The sequence below is a fragment of the Scomber japonicus genome, chromosome 12, assembly GCF_027409825.1.
Source record: "Scomber japonicus isolate fScoJap1 chromosome 12, fScoJap1.pri, whole genome shotgun sequence".
NCBI lineage: Eukaryota > Metazoa > Chordata > Actinopteri > Scombriformes > Scombridae > Scomber > Scomber japonicus.
Window position 1 is genome coordinate 25,190,855 of NC_070589.1, and position 13,409 is coordinate 25,204,263.

The following is a 13,409-nucleotide window of genomic DNA, read 5'->3' on the forward strand; positions in this document are numbered from 1 at the left end:
ATTCTATCAAAAAAAGCTATGTGGCATGGATTGGAAACATAACTCTAAACTGTGTTAACTTTTCTTACATTTACAACATTATTTACATTGTCTCCTACAAATGAGTTCTTCCAACAACTGAGTTACCATATGCATATATTATAGAGCAGCAACCAATTACAAACATTTTGGAAGTGAATGTCTTTCCAAGTATACCCAATATAAATATTGTGTCTGAAAAGTTGAAGGAAATGCATTCCAGTCAGCACTGCCTTTCTATCAAAACATGATTTACACTACAAAATAGCTGCATATAAATGAGATTTGTAGGAGATCTAGCCTGGGTGTGTAGGGATTGTAGCTTTTTCTGGTTTTAGATGCACAAGTTTCAGTCTTTCTCATGAAGAACAAAGTCAATCTATGTGCATGTATCCTTAAAAGATTAAGCTCTGAATCTTAAGAAGTCAATCAATCAATCAATTATTGTTGATTGCTCAATTCAAACTATGTTGAAATGCGTGACCTGCCACAGTATTGTTAAAAGGAGTAACTGTCATGGTGAAATATTTCAATACTAAACTATGAATATTTGTACACTCCATAGGGCCAACACTGTGAGGAGCTTCATATACGAGACTAAAACCTAGAGACGAGTCCAGGCCTTGATGTGAAATGATTAAAAATACACAATTAAAACAAATTATTATTTTAAATAATAGGGAACTGAAATCTTTGTTTAGTTAAGAACATTTTCATTGACTCTATTGCACAGACATTTAATAACCTACAGGTAAGGACTTTTTCTCTCCAAAATGAACAATAAGAAATTAATCTGTTTCTGGGCCTTTTTGAGTCTTCAATTTGTGTCCGTTTGGGTTTGCAGGAAAAAAAATCTTCAGCTCTTTCATTATAAAAGTATCTCATGCAGACAAATGCAGTGTTCAATGACAACCTTGAATATGACCTTTTTCTGTTATGTCACCCACATTTGTCTAATCTTGTTTAACCTTGTACCATTTCTGGCTTAATGGGACTTTTTGAAATGTCAGACAAGTTATTTCAGCTCTGTTAATGGAAACTTCTAAAGTCTAGACGTGTACTTCAACACTTTCATGCTCACCTTTTTAAGTTCCTTTGAAGAAAATATAAATAAATGGTCACATAATGATTTTTTAAACATGTAAAAAGTTGCCTGTGGCATTTTAGTAACACAAATTATTATTTTATTAATTGTTATCCATGTTTTACTCTGTTTCAATCACCATTTAATGATATAGTGTCGGCAACAGCAAGTCCTTTTCCACTATCTCTCTATGATGTCGTTCATGTCTTGAACATGGTCTCCTGGTGCAACCAAAAACCTGCCATTGTCAACAAAGCTAGCTTTGACCCACAGCCGGGGCACTGCTTAGGAATCTACTCTTGTCACGTACTACAATAGGTACACATCCCAGAGGCCACGGTGAGTAGCTCTAATGAGCACACACATGTAACAGAATAATGCCATTAGTCGCCTGGCTGCTTCTCGTGGAGTTGTCATGGAGGGGGAGAGATCTCCAGGCACATTAGGAGTAGGCTAAGATGTCCTACAGAGAATATGAGGCTCTCTGTAAGCAGATGGTTACCCTATAGTGACCTCTGTTGCAGGTCCCTAAACTCCCTTTAATCCAAGCTTCCAGTGTTGCTGTCAAACATCACCTAAAGCGAACCAGCTAATCCAGCAGTTCTTCTTCTGGAGTTACACGCAGTGCACCACCCTGCGTGTTGAAGCCAGACAGGAGAATGAGGTGATCCAAAATCTGGGTTCCCCCACTGGCTTGTTTTGATGGTCTTTTATGGTCTGTTGTCATGTCTTAAAAGCGGTTTAATCGAGTTAAGTAGCAATATGCTCAGTTTCATTTAAACGACAGAAAACAGGCTCAGTCTGTAATACTATCACTCATGGTATTGTGTTTTATATAAAAAATAGTAGTATTGTAATAGTGTTTGGCATTTTTGATATTCTAAAAACATTAGTAGTTGACATACACTATTAGAAGGCCACGTTCAAATTCATTTTATTGCATATTAACAATAAAAGTAACTTACTATATTTATAAAATGTACTCTGAGGAAATGTATTTAAGCATATTAAAAAAGGAGGAGGCAAGTGCAATGTAAATAGTTACCAGATTTTGTTGACAAATTTGCCAACACACTCATTCTATGATGACACCTTGTGATGCACAGTACCAAATGGCACTCTAAATTTGACAAAGTTTTGTGCTCATGATTCAGATATGACTGGTGCACAGTGTGTGTAACTTGGCAACATAATACAAAATTGAACCTAGTAATATCCACTATAGTTATTACATCTTTTCATTATCTGGATTGGCTTAAATGTGTGATAATCTTACATATTTACCTGTAAGACTGTCATACTGTGGGATATAACAGGTAGAAGGTATCAAGTAACAGCCCTTCTGTCATCCAATCAATCAACTTTATATTGAGAAGAAAAAAAATGCACTGTAAGAGATGAACGCCACTGCTGCCATTCCATCTGATTTCTGGTGAAATCACTTGAGACCACTTCTGCAGCAACACAACTAAGCAGCATGATGTATTATAGCAATAAGCATTTCATTTAACTTTGAAAACTTGCTGCCTCACAAAAGCAACAGCAGCTTACACTGATGAAATAACTCCTGTAGGTGCAGTAATCCTCTGTTCAACAGCCATAGCAGACGCACTGAAAATAACGGATTACCGGTGTGAAATACACTCAAGTGCTGGAACACTTTAGGATATTAACAACTCATTTCCCACTGTTTAATCCTCACAAGGCGACTTGGTAGCAGTGGGACCCTGGGCACGGAACTGAACTGTGTGCTGGCTGGAGATGGGTGACAGCACGCAGATGACAGTGGCGGCCATACGTGAGGGTCAGCGAGCATCTGTTGTCATGATGTTGACCAGACAGGCAAACGGCCTGGCGACAGCTGCGTCCTCCTCTAATGCAGCACCTGCCCGTCTGCCAGAACGCAGTCTCAAATGCACACTCATACACACTCATATGCAGCGAATGGACCCAACACCCAAAGGACATTAACAACCAATACACTAGGGCTGCAGCTAAGGACTATTTTCACAACTTATAAATCTGTAGATTGTTAAATTACAGTAGCAGATCAAGTCATTTACTCTATAAAATGTCAGAAAACAGTAAAAAATTTCAATTTCCAATTTACCAGTCTTCACACTCCTTGTAAAACCTAAATATATGGTCATTTATAATACCATAAAACAGAGGAAAACAAGAGGCAAACCTAGCACTACAACACACATACTTTTTTTTTTACAATTTCACACATACACAGACCACCCATTTGCCATTCACCACACAGAGCAATAATGAGAGCTGCCTTTCTGCTCTGTTGTTAGATTAGTTATACCTGACTGTTTATAAGTCCTTCTTTCATTTGCCTGTAACATCCACTGAGCCTCTCTTGTTAAGATGCAAGAGGTCCTCATTACGTTTGCCACTCTCCTAATTGGGCTGCTGTGAGTACAGAATTGATCTGCCCCTGATATGAGAAGAGGTAGACACAGGAAAATGACGAGCGTGACTGGCTGGCCTTCGATTTTTGGTGGCTATTCTCATTAGTGCTGACACTGCGACGCCTCGGCAGGTTTGAGTTGGTAGCATGGCCTAGAATACTGTGTTGGAGCTCAGCGAACACTTTGCATGGTCCAGGTGATTCTTACCGGGCCAAGAAAAGAACCAGCACTTGGACAGGGAGTAATTATCCCCCTTTCAGAACCACTGGCTGCACTACAAGAGAGCCCATCACATAGGGGCACGGGGAGGGGGCTGCAGCGGGCCAATCCGTATGGCGCCCTGGAAATACATGCAGTGCACTTCCACATAAATCTGACCGAATACTGGCATGAAATGCAGAAGTGATTATCTGGGATAATCAAGCATTCACTTCCCTCATGTTGAAGAAAAAGGCAGTGTATGGAAATGAGGGGTGGTGGTTGAGAGAGCCGGTGTGTGAGACTGTAGCTGGCTCATAATCCACAGAATCGCTCTGTGGTCACTCCTCCAAAAACGAGTCACGGACATGGTGAATACACATTTAAGGAGGATTTACGACTGCAGACACATTGCTAGGAGGGTTAAGCACGTGTTTTATGACTGGTACGATAAGAGGAGATATCAGCTTTTTTATGTGTGACACTTATAACCGTGAAAACGCCTTTTTTCTTCCTCTGACGACTTGGCTTATGTCGCAGTCGTTGAAGTGTGAAATCTCTGCGGAATTTAAAGTGAGATGCATTACAAGATTTGATAAATGCTTAAATCTAGAAAATTAATGTATTTTAAATATTTATGACAAAGGCACTTTACACTTAACGGGTTTGTCTTGAGTAAAAATGTATCTAGTAACACATCAACAGCAGCGAGCGGCAAAAAATATTGCTGTCTAGCGAGTATGTGTAAGTGCAAGGATGCGCAGGTGATTGTGTTGCTGAATTTATGCACGAGTGTGGTTTTGAGTGCCTCCAGTATGTCAGTAAATTTTCTTTGAGTACACCACTGAAACCCACTGATACACTTGGGCAGAGAGACTTTATCTCCCTCTTCACTCTGCTGTGTCTAGGCCCGGCCATTCTCGCATGATTGACAGACCTCGATCTGGACAGCCAGGATTAAACCTATCAATCACATAAAGCTCGGAGACAAAAAAAAAAGAAAGAAAAAAATCAGGGCAGTAAATTCAATTGAGAGCACAGGGAGAAAATTGAGGTGAAGAAATATAGAAGGCCATTACCAGGCTATAGGGCTGTAGGAAAGTGAGGCCTTGCAGGATTTAGTTTCAGACGACTCCATAAATTCATATCAAATGACTGCGGGAGTAAAATATCAGTGAGGTTACTGTAAACCCTGGTGCCTATCGCCTTTGTGATCTTTTAGGTGGAATTGTGCTTAGTCAAGGACAGCCTTTACACAGGAAGTATTAAAGTCCTCTGACTAACAAATCAACATAAAAAAACCTGTATTTTTAGTATCGCCTTAGAGGACATTTTCATCTACGTACATGCAGCTTTTCCTGTTTATCTCCTGTTGACTTTGCTGTATGCATGGAGGTCATTTGGTTGGAAAACATTCCTGCTGTCTGTGCTGTGTTCATTCAGATAGGCAATGTTTGTGTTTCTCTCTGCTTTGGGACCAATACTTACGTTTTATGGTTAGTTCCCCATAATTGGACACTCCAACCCCTTTGTCTGAATGGACGATACAACGGTAGCGGCCCGAGTCGCCCTTGGTGGTGTTCTCCACATCGAAAGTGCCTATGAAGCGGCGGTTGTTCCAAGGTTTAGTGGCTTTCATTGGGGCCTCCCGTCCACCGATGCCCTGTTTGGAACCGAGACAAACACCCCAGTGAGCCTCCAAAATGGAAAGGTTTAATAAGCAAAGTGGCCTGACCTTGTGTGTTTCAGAAACTCCGGTTGCCTGTACTTGTTGTTTTTTTTCTCGTGCATGTTTGTTTGTGTCCTATCATTCCCATCGGTGGCTGATAGTAGGAATACATTTATCACACAGGAACGCACACACAACTGCACACACACAAACACACAGTGGGCTCTCCCCAGCTGTCACCCCTCACAGCAGGCAGATGGGGGACATTTGTTCATTAGAAATATTTCTTCATTACTGTCATCGGGGGACTTCACTTAATGTTTGTTTTCCAGCTCCTGTGCTAATGAGGACATGTTTGTTAAAATGATGGAGTACCTGGCAGAGGACCTTTACCCAGCGTCATGCTCCCACTGATCACATGTGTGACAGTGTGCTTAGCAGCAGAGCCAGCAGGGTTATGTCTGCCAGATGCACTACCTTTGCTGCTCAGAACAAGGTCAATTCAAGACTGCTGTGCAGCCCAGTTGTGCCGGATATAGTACACAGTATCCACAGAGCCAACATCTATATAGGTTAAGACCATACTGCGGTGATCTGAAACAACTATAATCCCCTGCCTCCCCAGACAAAGAGGGCCCTGGAAATCTGGTGAGCAGGTGAAATCTCAAACACAAAGGCACAATAAAGCATGTGGGAATGCTGCAACTTGAATGTGTCAAATGATTTATACAGTACAGTGAAATACAGAAGCTACTTGTATTTCCTGAAAACATCAAACAAACAAAAAAGCATATAACTTATAACAAAATAAAGTTCATGCATGACAAGATGCCACAGTAGAAAGAAATGTAAAACAAATGAACATGTATGGCACATGTTCTTTTCCACCTTGTCCTGACAATGTGTATTATTATGCTAATAGAAAAGATAATTGTAACGTGTTTGCAGAACAATTAACTCACAGCCAAATTGGTTTCAGTTTTGAGTTAACTGGTAAAATAGCTTGAAGCACAAGCACCACTTCAACAACAAACAACAGTGTATCATACCTTACAAACTGATTTTGATTTATGGTTAAACTGCTTACTTGTACTACAGCATGATTGAGGAACTCATGATATGTGATTTACATGGACACCTGCAAGCCAATCAAAAAGAAGTAGTGTCCATGGCTTCAGTATACACTAGATGTTAACATTTTGTTGTATGTAATTTGGGTTTGGGATAGGATCTGTCTGGTCCTATTTCACTTTCCATACCATTTAAGGTATGATAAATATTGTTATCCACTAAAACCAGAGATTAACCTTATGTATGTAGCATAGGAGAAATGATTCTCACCTGAAGCCAGAGGCGGAAATTATCCCTCTTGCGTCCATTGACGGTGCAGTGAAAAGATGCAGTCTGTCCAGCGTTGACCTCCACTCCCTTTATAGTCAGGAAATGTGGTGTGTTCACTAAGATAAAAAGACAAATATTTATCAGGCAGTGGCATAGAAGTTACGAAAGATCAAATTCTGAGATTCTGTATTAAAATTGCCTAAAATGGGTTTGTACTTCATGAGAATGGATTTCAAGAACTGGGTGCTGGAGTAGCCATTCAAACGCCTTCATCCCTATTTATGCTGTGTCCACAAATTGTGCTACCTGCCTTGTAATTCCTGTGCCAAGATTTGTATAGAAAACTGAAGATCTGATTGGAGAAGTAGCCTTGAATGGACACTGTTCTTTATTTCATTATCCGACATCCCTCAGTGCCTGGGGCCAACATCATTTTGTGAGTAACATTCCACCTAAATCCTAAAAATGAGGCACCAGATGCCATTCTTGCACCTAACAGAAGCTCCTATTTCGGCTGTCTCTTTGCTGCCTTTCATTTATTGAGGGGATTTTTTCCAAAAAGCATTATTCTCTTTTCCAAGTGTGCTCATTATTAGTATGCTCACTGACTGGGATAGTCCACAAAAAGTAACTTATGTAGAACATTTTTGATTAGTATCGCTATTCTGCATATAAAAATAGGGCAATTCAGTGGAGCGACCTTGATTCGAAACATAACCAAATCTCTAAAGACTTGGCAAAAGCTAATTCTATCACTTTCATCATCAAGACATTCACTTCTACTTAATATTATATAACCTCGTCTTTGAACTACACCTCTTTTATAACTTTGTCCTGTCAATCCACCCAGTACCAAAAACGACAAATCTATTTTTCTTATCGCTAATGTCTTCTTTAATGATAGAAGGAGACGCAGACCACCCAGTGGCATAATCACACCTTTGTGCTAGATATACCACATGGTAATATAAATAGAAAATGAATTGGCTGTGTTCCAGTGAGGAGTCGCACTGATCACTTTGCTTATCACTCAAAGAAACCCAATTGCCACTGAGTGGGTTATTGATCCACTCACACTTTTACGCATTTAAACATTGATCACGTTGCAAGGCTTCATTGATTTACTCAAATGCATTTATATGCAACACCTATTGCTATATAAATCCATCTTATTGACATAACATTTGTAGGAATTCGGCCACTTTCAAATGGTTACCAGGTCATTAGTGTCTAACAATCAGAGCTTGATACTTCAGCTATGAGTGGTAGAGTAAAGTATAAATCAATTAATGAAAACCTGTGTGGTATTGATTTAGACTTAGACTGCAGAGTGTGAAAACCTCTTAGTATAACTTAAGGAGTGCCATATGGACTAACATGACTCTCAGTACTCAAAAGCATAGACATAAATTTATAAAGAGCCCTCATCCATGTACTCACACAGCAGCCGCCGATCCCAAAAGCCAAAGCAGAAAAATTTTAAATATGCAAGTGATTACATGTTCATTAGCTCCGCAGCGCACTCTGAAGTGCTTGTACTTATATTCAGTAAGGGTAGCAGACATCTGAGAGATGAGATGCTTTACTGAATATCCTTAAGGGAGGAAGAAAAACAGTGGAATCCAAACACAAGAAGCACCATGCTGTATGGTGGTATTTGTTTTTCATCCCCCTTTTTTGCAGTATTTCTCCCATCTCTCAAAGGATAGATTTAACACAGCCACTCCAACATTATATCCTGAGCACACTTCAGCGTGTCAACTGTATACTCATAAATCTTAAGAGAGTGAGGAGAAAGGAGGTTTATACTTTGGACTGACCGTAGCATAATCTTTGAAGGCCCTTTGTTTGACTAGGAGGCCTTGAACACAACAACAATGTAGGTATTTGGGAGGGTGTCATTAAAAGGACAATGACTGTTGATGATATTCTTTTATGGTTGAGGGAAAAAGGACTTACTGCATTGGTGACCCTGGACCACGACATCTTTGATGGCCAGCAAGCCACGCTGCCCTGAGGTTACGACTTCAAACACAATCTGAGGAGGAGAGAGAAGACTCATAACACCAATGATAAATGGGCACATGTCCTCAAATAGCACCTGTATAGGGCTGCCTGTGTGCACAGTGAAGTCCAGCTCTTGCTAATACAATCTGCTGTGAGCTGGGGTGCAGCTGGTCACACAGCTGCAGGCCACTGACATTATTTCCACAATATGTCACAGTTGATAGGCGTTATGACATGCAAGTGTTAAATTAAGTTTGAACCTTAAGATGATTAGCACAGTCTATGACAAGCATATTGTGTATGGGGGGGGGGGGGCAGACACCTAACAGCTGATAAATGTTTAATGGGTTAATTCACCCAGATTCCAAAAAAGTATATTTTCTCACTTACCTTTAGTTATCCTTTCATCTTGTTTTGTACGCTCAGGTTTTGAGATTTAACTCACTGATATTTTCTCCTTCGCCTTAATACAATGCTGGTGAAGGGATTTTTTCCCCTTTTCTGTACACTGAATAGTGACATTATAAAAATTCATCAGTAATATCTCTATCTCGATCAACTTTCTCAGTTGGGTTGCACCATTGAAATTCAATAAATGTGTTATCTGTAAAAGACTTTAGTAATGCCGAAGTTAGCAGCTAGAAAACATCAGTTTTATTTATACATGAAACATGGAGTGTGTTGTTTCAGACTTAGCAGTATTCAGGTAGAATGAGGGTAAAATATTTACGGTAATCTGACAGTTATTTGGGCATTTAGTCTAACAATGCTGACATCATGGTTTGCAATTTGAGGTATATTGTGATTTTTTGTGAAATTTTATGTAGGATCTGTTCAGGGTATTTTGAACACATCCCATCACTTCTTTACTCACTTTTCTATTCATTAGCAAGCTAATTTTTTTGCTTTTTTATTTGGTTCGGTAAGCTACACAACACCTGGCAGTTAGTGGGTATAAATATTTAGTAATAGTGATGCATAAATATCAAAACCTAAAAAAAAATTTAAAATCAAAACTATTTTATCTGTCATATAAAATAAAGGTAATACTGAAAAGGTGATTTTCTTTTTCTGTAATTCTGGTGAAACAGCCTTTCAATTAGGCTTTTAGGGGCATCTCTTTCAATAGAATCTCCTGCTGTTGCATTTCACAGCTGCTCTGTGTCTAGTGTTACTTTGCTGGCATGCTTGTTGCTATCTCTGACAAAAAAATCCAAAATCAAGCACAACTGTGCTGTGTAGCACTAACATGACCCTATTTAAAGGGCCAAACTCTCTTGCAAAACAAATGGTCCTAAGCCCTGACAGAGGGCGGGTCCCAGCAGAATGTCAGAGTTATGTACTCACTGGTCTGCAGTGTGTAAAAAGGGAAACAGAATGCCAGTCCCTTCCCAAACCCAGGGTGTGGTGCAGAGACCTATTACACCACACACTTCTACTACACATGTTTTGCATGCCATTACTCCCTAAATATACACGTACATCTTCCAGTGAAAGGTATACATTAATGGGCATGTTCTGTATATGGTGTCACCTAGAAACTTGTGTCCTGCAAGCAGTAGCTAAGCAGCACACACATACATCTCTGAGATTCCTTTTGTAGCCTAGGAATGTGGAGGCGGAGATAGCTACCATTGTCATCTGGGAGGCAGGATGCCTTCAGATAAGGCTGTCTAATTATAAATTTCTTTTTTTGTCTCATGAAATATGAAAGTGAATGTCTTGGGTGCCAATTATGGCCTCATTACAGGCTAATTTAAAGGAAATTAAAAGGCCAACCACTCCATATATCGCCACCAGACAAATGAACTGGCCCCCACTCTCTAATTGAAATCCTTTGTTTGTGCAACAGACATCAGTCAGCCTGCCTAATAGCTGTGATATAATTGATTCCTACATCAATGATAGTGCAGTGCATAATTGGGCCTGACCCACAGAGTGAAAATATTCACATGGGACTAAAGCAGTTGATGTCACGACAAAGTTCAGCATTCTCATTTCTCAGAGAGACAGACAGTCAACCTAACATTCAATGTCTACATCACCACACTGGCTATCCCCTAAGGGACTTGGCTAAGTACTACATTACAACAGGATTGATTAGCACTGCCATAGGCTCTACTGTATTGAAATCAAGATAGATGAGGACATTTGGGTTTTTCTCTCTCATTGGTGCACTGCTGCATATCAGGATACATAATGGGTTTCCATCTTATGCACAGCGTATATACAGTATGTACAGGACATATTAATTCTGCTTTTCATTTACATAAAAATTATAGTGTTTTGTACAACCTTCAGCAGTTTTGGAAATGCATGACAATCTCAATTAAAAGTTTTAGGGATGACCTGACAAAAGAGTAATTATCAAAGCCTGAAAGGCTCATGATGACTAAAAGCCTTACCGGTAATTAAAAAATAATTTCCAAGTATCAGGTGGCTTCCCTTTGACAATTGCGTAGGTTACTATGCAATTAAAGTTACCTATAATTAGTGCTATGTTGTTAATTAGTGACAATTTCAAACATTGGTCTCTTTTCTTGAGTGAGAGTGGTGCTAAGATCGTAAGCATCCTTGCATTTACCCATGTTGTCCATTTTGGTCTAGAACAATTACAAACAGAGACAGACCTTCCGCTGGGGTTTGAAAGGCAACAGATGCTGGGAATTTCCCTGAACGCATCTGAAAGCATATGCTTCCAATTTAGGCTATAATGCTCACAATACTGCACGTGCAGAAATCTCTTGAAATAGAAAGCAAACAACATACCAAAATGTTAAACTGTCACTGAATTTCAAATAGGGTGTACATTGCCTTATTGCATTAAAGTGGTAATGGAAGTCAAAGCAGTTCAACTTCACAGGGCAAAGTTGAGCGTCAAGTTTTCATCGAGTTCTCTTCGTTTCAAAAGAGAGTCGAACTCAGTTGATGCTTAGGCCTGCTGTAGACACTGAAACTGAAAAGCTGAAAACATCTGACCAGACTAACTTGGCATCATTATGTCTCACAGGGGTCACCATCCTGTTGTCAGTGAGCTGCAACTATAGGTGGTAGCTGTAGCACATTCTGTCCCTCTCAGCTGTTGCCTTCCACCTCTCCATGTGCCTCTCATTAAAGCTCCCATCTTGCATTCAGCAGTGAGAGGCTCAGCGGTGTCCCTTGTTAACTAAGTTATCAGGGTGGCTATGATGAGCAGGCAGGATGACTCCCCTCTGCTCCACTGTGGACCAGCTCTGCTAGGCCATAATGAAATAATTCACCAAGGGAGCGTCTCCCATTGGGAGGTTAAGGGGTCTCTCTGCATCAATTAACATTTGGTGGACTCATGGAACAAGCCCAGCGAAGACTAATAGCCAGGCAAGTGTGAAATCACCTTGCCCCAGCCAGCAGTCATGTGCACTGGTAAGTGAAAATGAGTTTTTAGAATTGGAAAAAAGAGAACTGGCTCAGATGGAAGGGAGAGAGAACAGATTACCATGGATACTGAGGTAGCACCAGAAATCAATAATCTTAGGTGTTTTGAATGGGCTATTGTGTGATTGTTTGGGCCTTCTCAAATAATAAATTTGTCTTGCTCCACCCAGTGAACAGGCTTTAATGACTTTGGCTGAACAATAAAGGCTGCTTACAATGAGCAACCTAGTTTTCGGTTGAGACATTATGCAAACGAGAGCTGGGATCAGAGTACATTTCCTCACCTGGTAGAAGTTGGGCCAGTAGGTGCTGATGGCCAGCTCTACCTGTCCCCAGGAACGAGAAGCTGGACCTGACACGTTCCAAACAGGCATCCCCATTGGACTGTTGTTTTCTTTGATATAGACATTCAGGTGGCCCGGATGGCTGTTGTCTCTGCCTCCGATGTAGTAGTGGAATAAAACGCAGTGGGTGTCATTTTCTTTCAGCTGGGGTGTTAGCAGTAAAGCCTTCTGTCCTGCAAAGCGTCCTGATGTGTTCACCATCAGGAAGGCTGCACCTGCAACATGGAGGAAATGTTTATGTCATGAGTTGATATGATTATTTTATCAGGCTCTAGGTTAAACTGCACTTTGCTTTAACTCACTAGTAGTAATAGAGGTACTGCAGGTTTTTATGCTAAATCATTGCTATAATCATTAAGTGTATTGTTCTACAGCATCGATCTGTTAAAATAAACTGGAAAATATATTTTTTTCCATTGTTTTTTTTTTCTTTCTTGCCACATGAGGCATACTAAAACACCAGCAATTATTGTTTTCCATGTAATCCCAGACACCGTATCATTGCAATTTGCTGTGTGTCAACATGTGAGAATACACAACGGCCTTGTTTCACCAGGCAATTTTCTTCAATAACACTCCAAATGATGAAGTTTATCCAAACTAACCCAACCAAATGTTGAGGAAAATTACAAACTTACACAATGCAGATGCCTAAAGCTAATGTGATGTTCCATGAGTACTAAAATACCATGATAACTTACATAAGACCTGCAATAGTATGCATTTATTTCATACATGTATACATTTTACGCCATTATGTATTAAGTATTTCTGGCAATCAGGTCCTGAGGTTGTCTATTTGCTAAATAGAAGAGCTAAATAAAAGCCCTAATAAACCCTCTTTACTGTATTTGACTTGTCAAAACAGGAAAATCACAGGTGTAATTAATGACATTAATGATGGCTGCATTCCT

At 40.0% G+C, this 13,409-nt stretch overlaps 1 protein-coding gene across 1 annotated transcript in view; it reads right to left on the reverse strand.

The window, feature by feature from the left end:
• The window catches only part of LOC128368929 (receptor-type tyrosine-protein phosphatase mu-like), a 156,711-nt gene that overhangs the window by 88,052 nt on the left and 55,250 nt on the right, over positions 1–13,409 (reverse strand). The window contains exons 3-6 of the mRNA XM_053329854.1: positions 12,436–12,710; positions 8,690–8,768; positions 6,731–6,846; positions 5,209–5,383 (exon numbers count right to left, since the gene is read on the reverse strand). Coding sequence (XP_053185829.1) covers positions 5,209–5,383; positions 6,731–6,846; positions 8,690–8,768; positions 12,436–12,710 — 645 coding nt within the window. The remainder of the gene's footprint in view (positions 1–5,208; positions 5,384–6,730; positions 6,847–8,689; positions 8,769–12,435; positions 12,711–13,409) is intronic.